The 22085-nt window shown below is 48.3% G+C and overlaps 2 protein-coding genes and 1 pseudogene across 3 annotated transcripts; 1 reads left to right on the top strand and 2 right to left on the bottom strand.

Moving 5' to 3' along the window:
- The first annotated feature begins 2535 nt into the window (after positions 1 to 2535).
- LOC117011475 lies at positions 2536 to 20034 on the top strand (annotated as a pseudogene).
- LOC117011473 (cytochrome P450 4F3-like) lies at positions 7243 to 20215 on the bottom strand. 2 transcript variants are annotated; one of them, XM_033086878.2, is made up of 13 exons: positions 19942 to 20215; positions 19492 to 19636; positions 19105 to 19158; positions 18666 to 18793; positions 18147 to 18277; positions 17184 to 17451; positions 16968 to 17034; positions 16764 to 16893; positions 16561 to 16694; positions 16412 to 16476; positions 16253 to 16335; positions 15984 to 16152; positions 7243 to 7317 (listed from the first exon to the last, which is right to left on the bottom strand). In XM_033086878.2, the coding sequence occupies exons 1-13, from the start codon at positions 20125 to 20127 to the stop codon at positions 7306 to 7308; spliced, it is 1572 nt and encodes a 523-aa protein (XP_032942769.1). In that variant the 5' UTR covers positions 20128 to 20215; the 3' UTR covers positions 7243 to 7305. The 2 variants fall into 2 exon arrangements, 1 of the variants encoding a protein (XP_032942769.1); XR_004420979.2 differs by lacking the exon at positions 7243 to 7317 and adding an exon at positions 10069 to 10154 and having other exon boundaries at positions 15336 to 16152.
- LOC117011477 lies at positions 8210 to 11068 on the bottom strand. Its single transcript, XM_033086881.1, has one exon. The coding sequence runs from the start codon at positions 10996 to 10998 to the stop codon at positions 9868 to 9870; it is 1131 nt and encodes a 376-aa protein (XP_032942772.1). The 5' UTR covers positions 10999 to 11068; the 3' UTR covers positions 8210 to 9867.
- Positions 20216 to 22085: the final 1870 nt, after the last annotated feature.

Raw genomic sequence — 22085 nt, 5'->3', positions numbered from 1 at the left:
GGGATGAAGTAATTTTATCAGTCACACTCTGGGACTCAATGGGCCATTAGCAGAAGATACTTTCCTGGAGGTAGGATGGGTTGTGAAAAGATAAAGAACAATGCCCCACCTGGTTTCAAGGGATGACTCATTAGCAGAATATCTCCGACAGAGATAAGGAACACTGCCCCCACCCTCAACAGATGGTGATTGAATAGATACCTTTTATCACATCTTGTATTGTAACTCAAGACAGAGGGATTGTGATACCATGGAGCCTAAGACAACCCAGGGGATTTTGTGACACCATGGTGCTTAACTGAAACAAGAGGTCATTGTGACTCCATTGAGTCTCACGGAACCAAGAGTCCATTGTGCCTCCATGATGCCTAACAGAACCAAATTCAGTGTCTGCTGCATTTGTAAGAACTTGAATTTGTCTACAATGGCACTGATATTTCCTGACATTCTCATTGCCAGCAACTTTCAAGGAGGAGTTAGAGTGCTTGTGTCTGACTGGCATGTTCACCACTAATACATTTCCTCCTTTGACAAAGATCAAATCTGGCTTGTACAACTTGTTGTCATCATCTCTTGAAATACAGTCCAATTCATCTTTTTAGCCTTGCAGATCACAGATGTGTCTTTTTGTGCTTTTATTTCTGGTGTATTGATTGGTTGGACAGTTCCCTATAATATGGATGACATTTCATTATTAGCACCACAATGTCTACAGGTTTTCAAGAGTACCCCTGGCTGGGACCTGTCCTGTGGGGTAGGTGTTGGCTCTCAATTGTAGTGCAGTTACCAATTTTCTACAAGGTATGCTTCTGTACCTGGTTATCCACCAATTACTGATGTTATCATTTTCAAACTTCTCAATGCTGTGGCCTTGGGATAACAGTTCTTCCCACATGTTATATTTATTATATTATATTATATTATATTATATTATATTATATTATATTACATTACATTACATTACATTACATTACATTACATTACATTACATTACATTATATTATATTATATTATATTATATTATATTATATTATATTATATTATATTATATTATATTATATTATATTATATTATCATATCTATATCATATAGTTACTTGGGATACTTGGCCAATCCCTCCCAGTTTCCACCAAAGGAATTTACATGTTCCAAGAACTGTTTAGCACAGCTCTTCCTCGGGCTTGCCTTTTTAGAGCATGCACATTCTTTGGCTGTGGTTTTAGTCCATTCTTATTGTCACCTCCAGCCTGGGCTTTGGTCCATGCTTGGTGCTGATTGTAGGAGTCTTCATCATCCGTTCATAGGATGTTATCCCAGCCAAGCAGGCAGTTCAATTCTCACAAGCATGACTATATCAGCTCTTTCACTACTCTGTTTACGTTTAGTTAATAGCAGAAATAAAAACTATGTCTCCATAGCAAAGTTACTTTAACATTATACATATAACATCCATTTTTATATTTGCAAAAAAACAATATTGTAATATGGATTTATAACATGCTGGATATTTTCCAGCCGATTCCCAGCTCAAAGCAGCGGGAAGAAAAAAAGGAAACAGTGGCCCTGACAGAATCCCAGAACAGAATGGTGGTGAGAAAGGACCCTGCCCATGGGTTGCAATCCCAACAGGGAGACACCTTGAGCCCAGCTGTTGTAGCTCTGTATTTAAGATGCATTAAGAATGGTATGTCCTTTAATTCCTGTGAGCCCTGTAAAATCTATGGACTGATCCTTCTGCTATTTTATTGGCAGGAAGCCAAGATTCCTTGCCTCTTTCCTGACCCTAGAAAAGACTCCAGACTTTAGGAAACTTCCTCTTTGTCCCCTGGAAGCCATGAAGAAATAAACGAAGGAAAACCCTGGTAGAAAGAACCTCTTTGTATCTTTTATCCTGTTCATGTTATCCATCCCAGGCTTGCCTTGCTACAGAATAGCCAGGCAGCAGGGAAGCCTTGGAATGAGGGTAACACCCAGTGAAGGTGCAAATGACACCACAGGAGCACAACCTGGATGCGCAACCTTGAACATGGATTTGACTGAACAGGAAATGTGAGGTAGAGAAATAGGAAAGAGAGAAGAAGAAATAGGGAGGAGTTGAGGCCGGGATTTGTCAGCTGCTGCGGATAGCAGCAGATTGCAGCAAGTTTCACAAGCGCAGCCAAAGCCTGCACTGAACAATTTGCTCAGTGGTGACTCCACAGTGAGTGGTGTGAAAAATGAGGTTTCATTTTTGTGTTGATTTTAAAAAGTTTAATAAAAGATAATAAGAGACAACTAATACAGTGAAAGTTTATAATAGTTGGGGGTTTGGTATTTGGTTAAGAGTACACTTGTTGTTTGGGAGATATTTTTAAAATTTATTTGCTTGTTATATATTTATAGATATATTATGTATTTTGAAGCTGTTTTATAAATATTTTTTTATATTTTAGGATTTGTTTTATATGGTTTTTTTTTCAGTTTGTTTTTTTAGAGCATATGTGTTTCTGGTTGTGTTTTTAATTTATTTTTTTTATTAGTTTTAACTTGATTTGTGGAGTTTAATTTTTACAGAAGGTTGTTGCTGGTAACTGGTATGTTAGCAGTAAGTGTTTTTATTGGGGGTTATTCAATTAAGTAGGTGTTTTATTTATTACAAAGACACTTTATTAACCTATGTTACTGTTAAAGAAACGACACTATACATAAAGAATTTATCTTCATATTAGCTAGAAACCAATCCAATAATATGTACTTCTAACAGCGGGCAGAGCCGCAGCGCCCAGCGCTCCCCACTCCCACCCCACCTGTGCCACCCCCTCGCATCCAGCGACCCCCGGCAGCGGAATTTGGGCTCGGGGGAGGGGGACAGCACGGACGGATCTGCACTGGGGGGCCCCGAGTCCCCTGCCCATCCCTGAGAAGAGCGGAAAAACTCTCTATAACGCACAAAATAAATTAGAAGAGTAGGTATGTATTTCGCACTGAGGTGCATGGAGGATAGCTCCTCCAAAAAACACGACCTGCGCCTCTCTTTTTATTCTCGACAAACTCAGATTGCACAATACACCTCATACATATTCAGTGCCTGTCTCTGCTTCATATTAAAATTAGCTCCACGCCTCTTTGTGACTGTGCACTGGTCCTTGCTGGTCGCTCTGCTGGATCGTCTGGGGACCCTTGGGATGAAGTAAACAGTCTTCCTCTCAGCCGAACTTTTCATCTTGTCTCCTTGCACATGGTCTTTTTAGTCCTTTGCTCATCTGGATTTTGATGCCAGTTTTCCTGGATTCAGGGATCTGAGGAATCCTCCTTATCCTCTGGTGCTTTTGTCCTTCCATCCTGTTTGCACATTCCAGCTCTTTATCTTACCCTGGGGCCTTGCCCTCCTCCTGTTCTTGGAAGCACCGTAAATTACAGCAAACGTACAGTTTTCTCAGCGCCCTTTTAGTCCAAGCATTTCTCGATGCCCCATTCCCAATTCCCAATGTCTCTGTCTCCCCTGCAGGCTCAGGGGCGCTGCCCCCTCCCCAACAGCCGCTGCTGCGGCGGCCGTGGGGCACAGGGGGTGGCAAAGGGGGGTCCGGGATGCGAGCGGAGGAGCAGCGGGAGGAAGAGGAGGCACAGAGGAAGGGGAGGAGCAGGAGCAGGAGGAGCAGGAAGAGGAGCAGCAGCAGACGGAGAATCGCGGTGTTCCAGGGCGAGCCCGCTGAGCCCGCAGCTCCGCTGGCCCCGGCAGCATCGCATTCCTGCATCCCGCGGGTGAGCGGGAAGGGGAAGCTCGCCCCGGGGCTGTCGTGGCACCTCCGGCACGGTTTGGTTATTTTGGGGGGTGTGTGGTGGGGTTTGTGCCTCGCAGATTCCGGAATGGAGTCCCAAATATACTCGGGTGTCCCTGGGAGAGGTATTGTTTTATTGACATGAGGAGGAGATGTTTTTGGCTCTTGCAGGAGTCCAAAGCTGAGCCGTAAATGGGAGGAATTCTTGGAGGGATTTGGAGGGGCTCACGTGGCGATCGCCCGGTCCTGGCAGGGCGAGACATCGGTTTTGGGGATCCCCGGGAGAGGCGGGGGATGAAAGGCGGGAGCCCCGGCGTGGGGAGAGGGGCGACAGCAGAGCTGGGGGACCCCCGGCAGCCTGGAGGGGTGGTGGAGCCGGGAGATGAGCGGGGTCCGGGCCCCCCGAGCCTGAAAGTGCTGGTGGGGAGTGGGGGAAGCCCTGAGTGCCTGGAGTGGGGGTATGCTGGAGAAGGGGACCCTGGGACAGAATCAGGACAGGATGAGCCCTGGGACCCCTGAAACTCCCTCAGCGTGCCACAGCAGGACCCGGGAGAGGGGGAATCCCCAGGAACCATGGGCCTCCCAGCAGCTCTGAGAAGGATGGACCCCCATAACCCCAAAGTGAGGACACTCCAGGCAGGGAACTCCTGGGGGAGCCAAGTCAGAATCAGGGCAGTGTTAAAACACGTTTCCCTGTCCTGGTAAAACTTAAAAGGTTTGATAAAAAGACAATAGGAGACAGAAATAAAGCAAAGGGTTAAAACGGCCGGGTGCTTGGCAAGCTGCCAAGAACACGGCTTCTTCGGGACCACTCCTTTAAATACATTTTATAATACATCAACCTGTTTCATATTCATAGTCCCTCATGGATAGTCAACGTTTTTCTGGGAACTGTTTAGCATGGCCACTCCTTGGGTCCGTGTTTTTGAGCATTCCTCTTTCATGGCTTGTGGTTTTAATCCTCTTCTTATCAACTTTTAATTTGGGTGGTGGTCTCGGCCTTTTGCGGCCGGTGAGTGTTGATACACACAGGGTTCTCATCACACTTTCACGGGCTGTTATCTCAACTAAGAGGGTAGTTTAAGCATACTATCTCTAAAAAACTTATCTCTAACTTTTGCTATTAGAAGAAAAGAAAAACCTATATTCATACAGAAAAGCTATTTTAAGATTATACATATAGCATTTATCCCAATATTTGCAAAAAACCAACAATATGTCATGCACTTATAACAGCAGGATGAGCTCGGGGACCCTGAAACGCCCTCAGTGTGCCTGAGCAGGACCCGGGAGAGGGGGGATCCCCAGGAACCATGGGCCCCTCAGCAGCTCTGAGAAGAGGGACCTGCATAACCCCATAGTAAGGACACTGCATACAGGGAATTCGTGGCAGAGTGTTTTGGGGCTCCTTCATGATTATTGAAGGTTTTTATGGACACCAGACACCTGGGGACCTCGAGAGATGCTCTTGGACAGTGGGACCTTCAAAGCCCATGAGCTCACGTCTTATTTTTCCCCCAAACCACAATTTTCCATTTTCAGGTCTTATCTGGATGGAGGAAAAGGCTGTGAGGGAGAGGAAGATGCCCTGGGACACCCAGGCAGGTGAGGAGGATGTCACTGCCCCTTTTCCCCTCTGTCCTGCTCCATCTCCCAGCCCATCACAGCCCCCAGGGGCAGGAAAACCCCACTGCTGATGCTGTCCTGCCAGAGACAGACTGAGGAGGATCTCCCTGCCTTTGCCTCTGGCATGGAGGAAAATCTGAAACTCTCCTTGTCCTTCCTCCCCCAGATAAGGAGAAGAGGATGGAGACCAGGAAGGAGAAATCCCCACAGCAGAACCTCATGGAAGAGGCCATTTGTATTGGCTCCATGGCAGAGGATTCCAACGGGGACGAAAATGCCCAGAGATCCTGCACAAGGAGGGGCTGCAAAAGCAGATCATGGACATCCCAGGAGGAAAGACTCACCCCGAACCAGAAAGGCAGCCAGAAATCTAGCCAGAGCTCTGAGCTGATGGACCATGAGGAGCTTCATGATGGCAAGAAGCCCCTGCAGTGCTTGGAATGTGGGCAGAGTTTCTGCATGAGCTCCCACTTTAATCTCCACCAGATGATCCACACTGGGGAACGGCCCTACAAGTGTGGGGAATGTGGGAAGAACTTCACCCTGAACTCCAGTTTGATCTGTCACCAGATGATCCACAAGGGTGAACAGCCCTACAAGTGTGGGGAATGTGGAAAGGGCTTCAGGAAGAGCTCCCACCTCACCTGCCACCAGATGATCCACACTGGGGAATGACCCTATGTGTGTAGGGAATGTGAGAAGGGCTTCTGTGAAGCACTGACCTGATCATGCACCAGGCAATGCACACAGGGGAATGCCCATACAAGTGCTCAGAATGTGGGAAGAGCTTCAGCCTGAGCTCCAGTTTGATCCGTCACCAGAGGATCCACACCAGGGAGAAGCCCTTTGACTGTCCTGAGTGTGTGAAGAAGTTTCAGAGCAGATCCAGTCTGCTCAAGCATCAGCAGATTCACACAGAGGAGAGGCCCTTCCACTACCCTGACTGTAGGAAGGGCTTTAAGAAAAACTCCACCCTCGTCACCCACCAGCGCATCCACACCAGGGAGAGGCCCTAACAGTGTCCCCAGTGTGGGAAGAGCTTCTCCCAGAGCTCTGCCGTGACCAAATACCAACGGGGGCACTGGTATGGGAAGTCCTGTGAGTGCCCCATGTGCAGGAAGAGCTTCGTGCGCTGCTCCAGCTCCATCCCCACTGGAGGACCCTGTTCGATGCTCCCCAGTGACCCTGGTTGGGCAGAGCCTTGGTGATCCATGGTCCTGTTGATCCATGTTGGGAACACACCTGACTGGTGGTCTCCACATCTTCCTGGCTCCCCATGGGCACCTGGACTCAGTAGACCAAAAATGCATTGGGATGCAGATTGACATCACAAATCCATTTGGGACAGTGGATTTTACTTTCGACCGTGAAAAATTTCTCCTTTTGCATCCAATGATTTCATCTGGCAACATCAAGGAATACTGAATGGTCCAGGACAGGTAAATCCTTTTATTTTGGCCTTGATTTTATTTCACTTTTTCTTCATCCCTTCAACCAACTTTAGGGTAAAAATAGACATTGAACTAAATCATGGGTAGGGATATTGTGGGACGTGGGTGGGGACATGGTGGGGACTGGGACATCGACATGTGTACGGATATGGATAGGATTATGGATATGGACATGGACATGGACATGGATATGGGTGTGGAAGTGGCTGTGGATAGAGATATCTGGCATGGGGGGTCACAGACACAGGTGGTGACATGGGAGGAATACAGCCATGGATGGTGACAAGTGGCCTAGGGGACAAGTCCATGGGTGGGCACGTCCATGCCATGAGGTGTCCCATGACCAAGGACCACACCTCCCCACCACCACCACAATACTGTCCCCTTCATGCTAACGTGTATTCTCACTCCTCCCCTGCATGTGACACCTGCCTGGCAGGGTGTCCCCATGTCCTGGTGACCTGTGTCCCTCAGGCCACTCCCACTGTTGCCCGACAGAGAGACACGAAACAACTAGGTTGTTTAGTGCGGTGCTTTATTGAGGGCCCTGGGGTCTGAGGACTAGCGTCCAAAGTCAGAGCCCACCGTCCCCTTTTTCGTCAGGTTTTTATATCCTTTTACAAAGTGATTTACATACAATAGTACACATTCTTCAAGACAAGACGGTTACACAAATCTCGTAGATATTATTTCTAAAAGTCATTAATTCTACACGCTTGTCTACTCAAAACTATAGGTTACCCCCCTTTAATCCCCCTTGCTTGTCATCCCACTACCAGAACCCTTTATCATTGATTATATATTAACTTTTATCATTTATTACTTCACTACGTTCTGCATGCTCTACTAGTTTGTGATTCTTAGTACATTCCAGGTCTGTCCAGGCCTGCCTGTTTCCCAGGGCCTGCTTGTGAACTGCTGCTTTCTAAGCCTTAGCATAACTACTGCTATTGCTATATCCACATTAGTTCTTTTTCTCGTTATTTCGGTATCAACTGCCCCCTTTTGAGCATTCTTCAGATTTTCTGCAAGGATGCTCAATTCTTCAAGTAATGGTTTCTAAGTAGGATGGTGGGTCTTCTCTTTGACTTGGTAGAATTACTTCCTTCCGGGTTAGTGCTCTCATGACACGTCGAGTATGAGTTCCTTCTCTGGCAATCATTCCTAAAAGACATCTGTACATAATCAGGCAGAATACAATAATTAACACAATCATTATTACATATTGTACAATTGATGATATCCAACCAGAGACCTGGATTCCTAGGGAGCTAAATAGTGCTCCTACCCAATTATGTTCAGCTTCTTCCTGGACTTCATGCACTTTTGTTTCGATTTGTTTCAATTGACTTATGTCCTTTTCTACTTCTTCTGTGACATTTGGGATATGTACACAGCAATGATCAACCTTTCCTTGGAGGTATCCACAGACTCCGTGTTCTTTTAATAAGAGCAAATCTAATGCCATCCTATTTTGGACTGTCATTCTTGTTGTTGCTTGCAACTGTAAGTTTAGATCCCTAAATCCTTTCTTTGTAACTGCGGCTAACTTCTCAGTTTGTCCCAATAATTTGTACAGCATCTCCCGGTTTCTATATGTAGAAATTTGTGCAAACAGGGATTCCAGTACCCATCCAAATTTAACTCCTGATGGGGGCTCATGCCACTCATCTTCATCTCCCAGTCCTAGTTCTTCTGTCACCTCATTTGTTTCTCTCTTTGTTAGTGACTGTATCTCTCTTTGTGTTAATTTAGACTGTTTCCAGAAAGGGCAGAGCGTAGGGACCCCTAACGTAATCTGCGTGACTGGGCCGTTAATGGGCATATGGGTAGTCCATTGTCCGTGCCCCATTACCCACACCGAATGCCCTGGACTCCTGACGGTAGTTGTCTGACAATCTTTCCAAGCCCCCTTTATTTCACCTGTTATTGTATGATTATATCTTTGACATTCACAACCCCATTTTAGTAGTATCCGGACTGGCACTAAACCAATTTGGGATTCAGGGATATCACATGTGATGATTTTGCTACAATTCCAGCTAGGTGTGGGGGGTCATTCGATCCCGTCTTACTACTTCGGTCCCTAACATTCTTAAATGTTTTTGTTCCCTTTGGCCTGACCATTCAATACACCAATGTACTGGTCCTATGTAGCTGTAAGATTCTAACAAGCTGGGACCCCAAATCGTTTTCCACTCATCCCAGGATGAAGATTGACTTGTAACATTCTGGCAACTAAATTCCATCACTTGGGTGGGCACCGACCTTTCTCCTTTCTTTGCTATTGAACATTGTCCTTTCCCTCTAGTGAGCCAGACATTTGCTAATACTCCCGTTAATGGAGTCCATCCATCATAATCAGGTCTCTTCCTGCACTTCTCCCATGTTAGTGGGAGAGGTAAAGTTTCCCTTCCTATGATTACTTGTTGCTTTTTCATAATTGTCCTGCTCACTGGAATACATTTTTCCTGGGTGCTCTTATTCACAGGTGGTTCAGGCATGGGAATTATTCCCCATGGTATTGGTTCTCCCGCCGCTTTAGGTAAAGGTAAACATGCAGTGATGGACGCAGTATTTTGTACTTGCCCAAAATTTCTAACTAATCCCACTATTAAGTTTTTTTGTCCCAATTCTTGTTGTGTTTTTCCAACTTCTGTCACTTGTCGTACTCTCCTATTCTTTTTTTAGAATATCTACATTTATTTTTCCGTAGTCAAAGCTTTCTCTAATCCACACAACACATGAGAATTGTCCTACCTGATCAGCTTGCATATGAGATATCATCAATGTGGTGCTACCTCTTTGCTGTTCCATATCCCAAAGTGTCACGATCCGTCCTGTAAATACTTCGTCTGTGGTGATTTGTTTCCAGGCTGCATTGACTTCTTTTAATCCAGCTCTCTGGTTGCTAGAAAACAGACAGGTTAAATTTACTTCCGCACCTTCCGGCACTATTACATCTGGCTCCGGAACTATGATTTTAACAAACGCTTCTCCCACCTGCATTATGCAGACTAATGTTAAAAGAACTAAGGCCTTGCCCTGAACACTATTGTTGTTGCTGACAGAGGCTGTACTTCCCATCTTGACGGGACCTTCTTGATTCGAGTGTAGTGAATCCAATTCTCGATCCCTTGGACTTTCACTGCCGTGTAGGTAGTCATGATCACCTGGTGAGGACCGTCCCATACTTCTCTCAAGGGTTCCGTATTCCAGTTCTTCACATATACTTGATCTCCTGGCTGGATGTCATGGACAGGATTTTCCAAGGGCAGAGGCCGGTTCCACTGCAATGCTCCTCGCAGCGCTGTAAGGACTTTATTTAGAGACAAAACATAACTTAGCAATACTTGATCTCCTACTAAGTGAGGGTCCCCTTTGTAGGTTGCAGCATGATATGGCTTGCCATACAAAATTTCGTATGGACTTACGCCTATCTTTTCTCTGGGTTTAATCCTGATTCTTAGCAAGGCTAGAGGTAGTGCCTGAGGCCACTGTATCTTCGCTTCCTGACAAATTTTCTTAATCTGCCCTTTTAATGTCCAATTCATCCGTTCTACCTGGCCGCTAGATTGTGGTCTCTGGGGCGTATGGAGATCCCAAGCTATCCTTAATACTCTGGCTACCTCTTGGACTACTCCAGCTACAAAGTGAGGTCCTCTATCTGAGGACATTCCTAATGGGATCCCAAATCTAGGAATAATCTCTCGTAGTAAGGTTTTAACTACTTCCTTTGCCTGGTTAGTCCTGCATGGGAAAGCTTCCGGCCACCCTGAAAAAGTACACACATACACCAGTAAATAACGGTACCCTTGTGCTTTTGGTAGCTCTGAGAAATCTATTTGCCAATAGTCTCCTGGTTGCGGCCCTACTTGTAACTTTCCTAGTTGTATTTGCCTTCGTGTCACTGGATTGTTTTTAATACAGACTGGACACGTGGCGTTAATCTGTTTTGCCATTGTTAACATCTGGTTGGAAATCACCTCATGTTTTAAAAATTGTACTAATGCTTCTACCCCCCAATGGCACTTGTTATGTTCGATTTCTAAAACTGTTTTCATTACCTTTGTTGGCAATACAACCTGACCTACAGCTGTGACATCCCACCCTTTTTTCATTCTTCTGGGCCTGGAGAAATTGAGCAAGTTTCTCATCTTCATGTGTATACCATGGTTTCTGCTCAAGAAAAGAAGTGGCAGGGTTAAATTGCGCCGGTAATAAAGCTAATTGTGTCCATACCTCTCGGGCAACCTGTTTGGCAACTCTGTCAGCCAACTAGTTTCCTTGGAACGCTTTTCCTTCTTCGTTTTGATGTCCTCTTACATGCATCACTGCTACTGCCTGAGGTTTATGCACTGCTTCCAATAGTGCTAATATTTGTTCTTTGTGCTTAATTTCTGATCCTTGAGAATTTAACAGTCCTCTTTCTTTCCACAGAGCTCCATGTACATGTATTACTCCAAAGGCATATTTTGAATCAGTCCAAATATTTACTCTTTTCCCTTGACTCAATTCTAAGGCTCTTACCAGAGCTTGTATCTCGGCCTTCTGGGCTGAAGTTTCCGGGGTTAAGGCTCGAGCTTCTATTATTTGTGTCAAAGTCACTACTGCGTATCCCGCATACCTGGTTCCGTTTTCCACAAAGCTGGATCCGTCTGTAAACAGTTCCCATTCCGGATTTTCCAAAGGCTCATCTTTCAGGTCTTTCCGGCTGGCATACACCTGTTCAATGATTTCCACGCAATCGTGCGTCAATTCGCCTCCTTCTCCCTGGCTGCTGCTCCTAAGAAATTCTGCTGGATTAAGATGATTAGTTGTTTTTAATTCAATATCGTCCTGTTCTCGGAGAAGTGCCTGGTATTGTAACATGCGGCTTGACGAGAGCCAATGCCCCCCTTTTTGTTCTAAAACTGCAATGACCATGTGGGGAACAAATACTTCCATCCTTTTTCCCAGAGTCAATTTTCTGGCTTCCCGAATTAGGAGCACTGTTGCTGCCACAGCTCTAAGACAACCAGGCCATCCGGCGCTTACAGTGTCTAGCTGTTTTGAGAAGTACCCTACCGGGCGTTTCCATGAGCCCAGTTTTTGGGTGAGAACCCCTATTGCCAGTCTCTGTCTCTCATTTATGTATAGTTGAAAAGGTTTTGTAAGATCTGGCAATCCTAGTGCTGGGGCTTCCTTTAAGGCTTGTTTCAAACTCTGGAATGCCTTTTCTTGCGTTTGTCCCCACTGAAACACAGGGCTTTTGGCTGCCTCATACAGGGGTTTTGCTTTTAGTCCAAATTCCGGGATCCACAAGCGGCACCACCCCACCATGCCCAAAAAGGATCTTAACTCTTGCGGATTTTGTGGTGTGGGTGTGGTGCAAATTGCTTGTATTCGATTAACTCCTAACTTTCGCACCCCTTGTGAAATTTCGCAGCCTAGGTAAATTACTTGGGCTCTTACCAGCTGAGCCTTTTCTTTCGATACTCGGTATCCAGCTTGTCCCAGCATATTAAGTAATCCAATAGTGAGTCTGAGGCAAACATCCTTTTCTGTGGAAGCTATAAAGATGTCATCAACATATTGTAGGAGAGCAAATAAGAAAGGTGATTCTTTCACCTGAGTCGTCTTCCATTCTTCTAACTCTCGAGCCAATTGATTTCCAAAAATAGTTGGTGAGTTTTTGAATCCTTGTGGTAGACGCGTCCAGGTGAGCTGCTTCTTGCATCCTGTGTCTGGGTTCTGCCACTCAAAGGCAAAGTATCTCCTACTTTCAAGTGCCAAGGGGATACAGAAAAATGCATCTTTCAAATCAATTACTGTGAACCACTTAAACCTTTCTGACACAGCTGTCAACAATGTATACAGATTAGCTACAACTGGGTGTATATCTTTAGTGATGTTATTAATTGCTCTTAAATCTTGAACTAATCTATGCTTACCATTTGGCTTTCTGACTGGGAATATCGGAGTATTGAATTCTGACTCACATTCCTGTAAAATTCCCAAACTAAGAAATTGTTCAATCATGGGTGCTATTCCTATTCGTGCTTCCAATTTCAAAGGATATTGTCTAACCCTTACTGGGGAGGCTCCTTCCTTTAGTTCTATTACGACCGGTTGTGTCGCTTTTGATTTTCCAGGTACTCCTGTTTCCCATACCCATGGTACTACATCTTGCTCTATTTCCTGTGGTATTTCTGCTGCCTCAACTTCTTTTATTACGAACAACTTAGCAATATTCTCCTCAGGAAATTCCAATCTTCCTCTACCCTTTTCAAATATTATCTTTGCCTCTAACATTGACAATAAATCCCTCCCGAATAGCGATTCTGGGCTATTTGGCATATATAAAAATTGATGGTCAAATTCTTTCCCCCCAAATTTTATATCTAATGGTCACAAAAACGTTCGTTCCTCAACTTGTCCCGTAACCCCCACTACTTGGATAGTAGAATCACTCAAAGGTCCTAGCCTAGTGTTAACAGCTGAGTATGATGCCCCCGTAACTACTCTAAATTCTAACGGTTCCCCATCTACTTCCATTACTACTTTCAGGTCCTCATCTAGTCAGCTTGAATTTTGATAATTCCTCATCATAAAGGCTTGGGCGACACCTTGTGGATTTCCCGGGAAAGCACCTGTATTATTCATCATTCCCTGATTTCCATCCCCACTAGCTATAATTCCTCCCCCAAAATCCATTCCTTGGTTGAGAGGACATTCATTTTTCCAATGCCCTCTATTTTTACATAGAGCACATTGATCTATCCCTAGCTGCATTCTTCCTCTTCCCATATTCAATTGACCCATAAGTCCTCCCGTACCCATCGGCCTCCCCCCCCTTGCTATCCCTCTTCCCCCTCTTAGTCCACGTCCTCGGGTCCCTCCTCTCATATTATTTCCAGCCTCTTGCTGTAATACTGCTAACATAGTAGCCTGTTGTTTCCTGGCCGTTTCTTTTTCCCTATTATTATATACCTTCCACGCAACTTCCAATAGTTTATCTAAATTCCGAGTATCTTCTCCCTCCAATTTCTGTAATTTCTTTCTAATATCTTCCTGGGACTGCCCCATAAAAATTAATGCTAGCTGTAATTTTCCCGACTCTCCTTCAACTTCTAAATTAGTGTATCTATGAGCTGTCTCCTTAAGCCGCTCTAAAAAGGTTGACGGAGACTCATTCTTTTCCTGCCTGACCGAATACAACTTAGACCAATTCAAAGTTTTTGGTATTCCATTCCGTATTCCTTCTGTTAACAATTCCTGATAAGCTTTAAGTCTCCGAGACCCGCCCGTCGAGTTGGGATCCCACTCCGGATATTTCCTAGGTACTAAATCATTTACTGTAACATCCACAAGCCGTAACCTAATCATTTCTCGTGCTTTCTCTGTCATAGCTTTAAACACCATTTCCTTTTCAGTAGAATCCATTATTGTGTCTAACAAAACTTGTAAATCATTCCAGTCCAGGTTCTGAGTCTTAATTACCATCTTTACCACCCGCGCAGTCCGTTCAGGATCCTCCCGATACGCCCCCGCTGATTGTTTCCAGATTAGCAAATCATTCGGAGAAAAGGGAACTTTCACTATGACTCGTTCCCCCTGCAGCCCGACTGCTTCACGCAGCGGAACCATTAAATGAGCATCCTCTTCCTTTTTCTTTCTTTCTACCTCCCACCGCCCTCTCCGAGTTCTGTCACTTAAGGGGGTTCGTGGTATATCTGTGATTTCTACTTTTGCTTCCCAATCCTCCCTTTCTACCTCTGGCATACTTTCTCCAAAGTCACGTTCCTCCACTGGAGGGGTACTAGGGGCTACCAACAAAGAAACATCCTCCTCAGGTTCCGAAAACCTAACCGAGCATTCCTTCTCTTTCTGCCATCCCTTACATCCTTCACAATTCACCTTTAATGTTTTCAAAACCATGATTCCGCACTCCTTTTGCCACTTTGGTTTGTCTTTCAAATAATAGAAGAGGTCTAAATACGGTATTTCATCCCATTTTTCATTACTTTGTAGGAAATGCATCAAAGGTGTAATAATGTCAGGATTCAGTGTACCATTTCTAGGCCATTGCATACCATCGGGTTCATATAAAGGCCACACATTATTACAAAAATCAATCAATTTTCTTTTACTTAGTTCTTGACCAAAATTCCCCGCATTCCAATGTTGTAATAAACAACCCAAAGGCGAATCGTCCGGGATTCCTATCCCGGAACTTGCTAGAGTTTTAAACGTTTTCAAAGGCATCATTCCCAAACAGAATAGACAGGAAAAGAAAGAAAATCTATGCAAATAGAAGAATAGACCAACCAACCAACCAACTTGTCACCCTCCGACGCCGCGGGGGAACAAGTGCCGGACCAGCGAAGCTTTCGCAGCGTCTTACAGTCGGCGCCTAGGCTTTACCCAAGACGTCTTTAGCCCAACCCAGTGGAGCCGATGCTTCGTCTTACGGGCAGGCACCCAATACCACAAAAAAATAAAGCACCTTCAGGCTTACCTCCTGCAGTTGTCCGACAGGTGCGGGGTCGGGCACGAACCGATGACTCCCCGAGAATCACTCGGTGCCGGCGTGGAGTGAATCAGGACACGAACCGCCCCAGCAGCCCTCGGAGTCCTGCCACGGTCGCCAGAAAACTGTTGCCCGACAGAGAGACACGAAACAACTAGGTTGTTTAGTGCGGTGCTTTATTGAGGGCCCTGGGGTCTGAGGACTAGCGTCCAAAGTCAGAGCCCACCGTCCCCTTTTTCGTCAGGTTTTTATATCCTTTTACAAAGTGATTTACATACAATAGTACACATTCTTCAAGACAAGACGGTTACACAAATCTCGTAGATATTATTTCTAAAAGTCATTAATTCTACACGCTTGTCTACTCAAAACTATAGGTTACCCCCCTTTAATCCCCCTTGCTTGTCATCCCACTACCAGAACCCTTTATCATTGATTATATATTAACTTTTATCATTTATTACTTCACTACGTTCTGCATGCTCTACTAGTTTGTGATTCTTAGTACATTCCAGGTCTGTCCAGGCCTGCCTGTTTCCCAGGGCCTGCTTGTGAACTGCTGCTTTCTAAGCCTTAGCATAACTACTGCTATTGCTATATCCACATTAGTTCTTTTTCTCGTTATTTCGGTATCACCACCAGTGGCTCCAGCAGCAGCCAGATCCCGTCCTCGGCTCGCAGGATCAGCTCGGGCTTGCGGCGCGGGGGTGGCCTCGTTGTGTCCCTCCGCAGCACGAACTGGGACAGTGTGAGTGCCACCACCACCTTCATCTCAGCCATGGCAAAGCTCTGCCCGATGCAGTTCCTGCCACCACATCCCCATTGTCACTGTCACCCCACTGTGAACCCAGCCAGGGATGGGGGTGGCACTTGGGAATACTCCTGTCCACCCCTCCACCACGTACCTGGGGCCAGCAGAGAAAGGGATGAAGGATGAGGGAGACCGTCCCTCGCTGTTCTCTGGGCTGAATCGCAGGGGATCAAACACCTGGGGTGACAGTGACACCGTGAGGATACAGCTGTCACTACCATGGTGACAGCGACACCTCATAGGGTGGCACTACCTCAGGATCGGGCCAGAGCTCTGGGTTGTGGTGGGTCCCGTAGATGCTCATCAGGCAGATGACCCCTAGTGGGATGGGATTGGCCATCTTAGGGACAGCAGCTGACAGCTGTGGGTGTTGACACTGGGGACACCCTGGCTATGCCATACCCTTGGGGATGACACGGCCATCACGCAGGGGGACGTCTTCAGTGCAGCGCCGGGACACGGCAGTGACAGGAGGGTGCAGCCGCAGGCTCTCCTTGATGCACATGGTGGTGAAGGGCAGCTGGGACAGGTCCTCCCTGGGGACAAGCAGGAGTGACACCGTGTCCCCCAGCCACATGGCCAGGGGTGCCCTGGGGACATCTCACCATTCAACGTCTGCAGTGTCCCGGCCAGCCAGGAGCTCCTGGACCTCTCGGCGGCATCGCTCCTGGTGCTCAGGGTGGCCAGCCAGGTTGTAGAAGAGCCATGCCAGGCCACTGGCCGTGGTGTCGTGGCCTGTGGGGACATAGGATGAGTGAGGGGACACTGGAGTGGCTCCCCTGCAGTGGCACCTGCGTGCTTGTGCTCACCCTCAAACATGAATGTGTCAGCCTCGGCCGCGATGTCCTCATCCGACAGCGTGTGGCCATCCTCGTCCTGTGGGGGTGAGGTCACTGGTCTATGGCCAAATCCCATCCATGGCCATCACCCCACAGGCACCACCATCCCACTGGCCACCAGCTCTGTGACCAATCACCACCCACTCAACCACCTCCATGTCCCCATGGCCACCACCCCAGCCCCACCTTGGTGAGCAGCAGGAGGTCGATGAAGTCCATGCTGCGTCCCCGGTGGCTATCCAGCCAGGCCTGGTGGCCCAGGCGGGCAAGCGCACGGCGCCGGCGCTGCACCACGTCAGCGGTGAAGGCGTGGACGGTGGCACAGGCACGGGCAAAGCGCCGACCATCAGAGGAGAGCCTGTACAGCCACCACGGGTGGAGAAGTGGCCGGAGCTGGCGCCGAACCACCAACGAGCTCAGCTCCAGGATGGCCTGGATATACTCACTGGGCTGCCTGCAGGAACCGGAGACACTGTGGGACACTGTGGCCACCAGCATGGCCTACAGGGACCATGGTGGGGCCAGGATGGCCAGTGGGGACTATGGTGGGGCTATTGGTACCGCCAGAATGGCCAGTGGGGAAAATTGCGGGGTCAGGATCGCCAATGGGAGCAATGGTGGGACCAGGATGATCAACAGGGACACTGTGGCCCCCAGACTGGCCAGTAGGGACAATGGTGGGACCGGAATGGCCAATGGGAACAATTGAATGGACAGGATGGTCAGTGGGGGCAATGGTGGGATCAGGATGGCCAATTCTGGTGATGGCGGGGTTGTTGGTGCCACCAGAATGGCCAGTGGGGATAATTGCAGGGCCAGGATGGCCAATGGGGGCAATGGTGTGACCAGGATGGCCAACAGGGACAATGGTCGGGTCACCATAGACCCCAGGAAGGCCAACAGGGACAATGGTAGTGTCACCACGGCCCCCAGGATGGCCACTGGGAATGATGGTGGGGCTTGTGCAATCACCACAGACACCAGATGGCCAATGGGGACAATAGCAGGGTCACAACAGGATGGTCAGCGGGGACAATGGTGGGACCAGCATGGCCAATGGGGATAATGGTGGTGTCACCACGGCCAGCAGAGAAAATGGCAGGGTCACCACAGCCCCCAGGATGGCCAGTGGGGACAGGTGACACTCACTCCTGGCAGTGGCTCTCGTGGCTGAAGATGCACTTCTGGAGCGTGTCCAGGGTGAGGAGGCTCAGGGGCTGCAGCACCTCCATCTCCAGTGGCCCCCCGGCAGCTGCCGCTGCTGCTGCCCCCCACTTGGCCTGTGAGGATGGACGGGGTCAGGGAGGGAACAGGGAGGGCTCAGGGACAGGGGATGGGGGCAGGGGATAAGTTGGGGGGTGGAACAGGGTGGGAGAGGGGCAAGAGTTGGGGTGAGGCTGTGAGACAGGGATGTGGTGATCAACGAGGGGTGGGGTTGGGGGGCAGGTTTGGGTTTGGGGTATGGGACAGGGCAGCATTTGGGGTACAGGACTTAGGGTGCAGCAGTGGGTGCAGGACAGAATTTTGGATGCAGGACTCTGGGATGCAGGTCAGATTTTGGGGTGCAGCACTTATGATTTGGGGTGCAGGTCAGGATTTGGGGTGTAGGTCAGGATTTGGGGTGTAGGTCAGATTTGGGGTGCAGGTGGGGAATCTCGGATCTCTCACGAGCAGCACGCGGGTGCTCTGGTTGAAGATTCCCAGGTAAGCCCGGAGAACATCCCCATGGAAGGCGGGGGTCAAGAGCCGCCGGTGCCGTGCCCAGCGCTGCCCACTGCTCAACAGCAGCCCCTCCCCTGGGGAGGAAACAGCGGGGTCTGCCCAGGGCACCCAGGTGGGTGTCCGTGTCACCCAGTGCCCCTGTGACACACCCGGATCCATCCTGGGGGCACTCAGGGGGTGTCTCTGTCCCCCATTGTCCCCATTCCATGTGACACAGCCGGATCCACTGTGGGTGCCCAAGGGTTCTGTCCCCAAAACCTGCTGTGTCCTCCCCTGTGACACCTGGATCCAGCAGGGACACCCAGGGGGTGCTGTCTCCACCTGTTTGACACCCAGGGGTGCTGTCCCCACCCGTGTGACACCCAGGGGTGCTGTCTCCACTCACCAAGCCAGGGCTTGAGGAAGCCATAGAAAGTTTTGTCCTTGGGGGCCACGAAAGCTGCAAGACACAAGGACGGGCTGGGTGGGGACACTGGGGTCCCCTGGGGTGGGGCCACCCTGTCTGCACCCATTAGCCCTCAGGTGGGGACCTTCTCCCAGCACCCATGGGCACCATAGGATGGGGGTTGGCTGGACACACTAACACCTTGGGGAGCCTCAAGGACAGGTTGGTGGCCACTCTGGGGTGGCATTTGGCCTGACCATGGTGACACCTCTGGAGACCTGTTGTTTTGGACTGGTGGCCACTGCCTTGGCACTTCCAGGTCTCTGTGCCAGGTGCAGCGACACCCATGGGTGGCCCTGGGGACCCATCTGGTGTCCTTTGTCCTACCTGAAGCACTGAGGAGTGGCCGAAGGGTGCTGGGGTGGAAGAGGCGCAGGACGGGCAGCCAGGGAAGTCCCCACCAGAGGCAGCCATGACGGTACCGGGCCACCAAGGCGTCCACCTGCTGCAGGCCCTGCTCTGTGCTCTGGCCCTGGGGACAAAAGGGGACATGTGTGTCATTGGGGGCACAGACAGGCTTGGGGACGTGTGCCCTCAGCACGCTGCCAGCCTTGGGGACACGTGTGTCTGTCCCCACTGTCTCCTCACAGGTGCATACCCCATCCTCACTGTCCCTTTGCTGGAGCCATCATCCTGTCCTAACTGTCCCCCCAAATGCCACCACCCCATTCTTTCTGTCCCCTTGCAGGTGCCACCATCCTGTCCCCATTGTTTCTTTGCAGATGCCTCCACCCCTATTCCCGCTGTCCCCGCAGGTGTCATCCCCGGCCCCCTCACCATGCCGGTGTGTCCCAGCAACCAATTGCGCCAGGGCGGGGTGGGAAACTTGTTCAGCTGGCGACAAGTGGCCCGGAATCGGGTGACAGCGAGCAGCGCATCCCAGAGCCACCGCAGCAGCAGGGCCACCACGAAGGTGCCCAGGGCCACCGCGGCCAGGGAACCCAGCGCGGAAACCACCGCCATGGAGCCGGTCCTGAGGACAGGCTGGGGACAGGACAAGGGTCGGACGGGGCGGTGTCACCCGCGGGTCACATGGTGGCCCCGCTCTGGGTGTCACCGCATCCGGCTTTTGTCCCAGTGCGCGTCCTGGTGGCACGTCCTGGTGGCTTCTTGTGCTGAGATGTCGTGGCAGCGTCCCCACACGCGTGTCCTGGTGGCATCGTGTCCCCCTCCTCTCCCCGTGTGTCCCCGTCTGCCTGTGTGTGCCTCTGTCCCCCCTCCCGTGTCCCCCTCAGTGTATCACTGTTCACTACCCTTTTGTCCCTGTCCCCCTTTCCGTGTCCCTCTCAGTGTGTCCCCGTCCCCCTCTCCCCTGTGTGACCCTGCTCCCTTCCGTGTGTCCCTGTACCTCCCCGTGTGTCCCTGCTCCCCAACCCTGGCGGGACCACAGTCCCCGAGGTCCCGGGGCCGTGTCCTGTGGGATGTCCCCATGTCCCGTAGTGTTATAAGTATATATTACATTATTGGATTTTCGCAAATATTAAAATTTAATATAAATAATTTTAATATTAATAAAAATTAAAATGCTTTATGTATAATGTTGGAAAACTTTGCTGTGTGAATATAATTTCTTTTAGTTCTGCTATTAACAAAACTTCTGTTATAAGTGCATGACATATTATTGGCTTTTCGCAAATATTGGGATAAATGCTATATGTATAATGTTAAAATAGCTTTTCTGTATGAATATAGGTTTTTCTTTTCTTCCAATAGCAAAAGTTAGACATGAGTTTTTAGAGATAGTATGCTGAAACTACCCCCTTAGTTGAGATAACAGCCCGTGAAAGTGTGATGGGAACCCTGCAGCTGACACGACAATTATCAACACTCACCGGCTGCAAAAGGCCGGGACCACCACCCAAATTAAAAGCTGATAAGAAGAGGATTAAAACCACAAGCCAAGAAACACGCATGCTCTAAAAAGGGGGCCCAAAGAATGGCCATGCTAAACAGTTCCCAGAAAAACGTTGACTATCCATGTGGGACTATGAATATGAAACAGATTGATGTATTGTGAAACGTATTTAAAGGGGCATTCCCGAAGCAATAGTGTGCTCTTGGCAGCTTGCCAAGCACCCGGCCGTTTTAACCCTTTGCTTTAGGTGTCTCTATTGTCTTTTTATTAAACCTTTTAAATTTTAACAGGATAGTGAAACACGTTTTTCACACTTAGAAACTGCAGTGTGATAACATGGTGATGTAAAAACCTTTTGTTCATGTAACTAACTCAGAGAAGGTAAAAAAAAGATAACAGGAAATTCTTCACATGCCTGGATTACTGAACGCCGGAACCCAAGGGCAGGAATTTATTCCTCTGCCTTTATCAGGGAGTACCCACTCACATGTTGGTTTACAAGTTGGGGGGGGAACGATTTTGAATAAGGTCTGAATATGTAACAGGTTGATGTATGATGCATGATGTTTTCTGAGTTAGTGTGTGCTCTTGGCTGAATGCCCAGCACCCAGCCACATTAACCCTTTCCTTTATTGTCTTTGTCTCCTGTTTGTCTTTTTTTAATTAAACCTTTTAAAATTTACTGGGAAAGTTAACCTCGTTTTTCACACATAGGATATTCTCGCGACTGTTCCTTGCGCTGTGCATCTTTGCCTGTCCCGGCATAGACAGGGACACCCCATGACACCCCTCAGCACCCCATGACTCTTTGACCTCTGGTTTTGTGTCCTTTCTTCTTGGTTCGGGTCCTTTCCCCCCTCTTTCGGGTCCTTTAACCCTGTTTTGGGTCTGTGAGACGTTACATAGTGATTTGTGTCATTACAGAAATACACCATGAGATCAATATAAACAAAAATATTGAATTCAAAGTAAAGCATGAACATGAAACAGAAAAATGTAATGATTTCATTATATTTGTTAAAATCACTTTGCTGTGCTTTTTGCTTTTATATATTTTTTACTTTAC

Source organism: Catharus ustulatus, unplaced genomic scaffold, assembly GCF_009819885.2.
Source record: "Catharus ustulatus isolate bCatUst1 unplaced genomic scaffold, bCatUst1.pri.v2 scaffold_62_arrow_ctg1, whole genome shotgun sequence".
NCBI classification, from domain to species: Eukaryota; Metazoa; Chordata; class Aves; order Passeriformes; family Turdidae; genus Catharus; species Catharus ustulatus.
This window is presented reverse-complemented; position numbering and strand designations above follow the sequence as displayed.

Coding starts and splice junctions, on each gene's coding strand:
- LOC117011473 (XM_033086878.2), bottom strand. CDS start 20,127: ATGGCGGTGGTTTCCGCGCTGGGTTCCCTGGCCGCGGTGGCCCTGGGC. Junction 19,159..19,491: donor GCCACTCCTCAGTGCTTCAG/GTAGGACAAAGG, acceptor TGTGTCTTGCAG/CTTTCGTGGCCCCCAAGGAC. Junction 16,894..16,967: donor TGACACATTCATGTTTGAGG/GTGAGCACAAGC, acceptor ATGTCCCCACAG/GCCACGACACCACGGCCAGT.
- LOC117011477 (XM_033086881.1), bottom strand. CDS start 10,998: ATGAAGATGAGAAACTTGCTCAATTTCTCCAGGCCCAGAAGAATGAAA.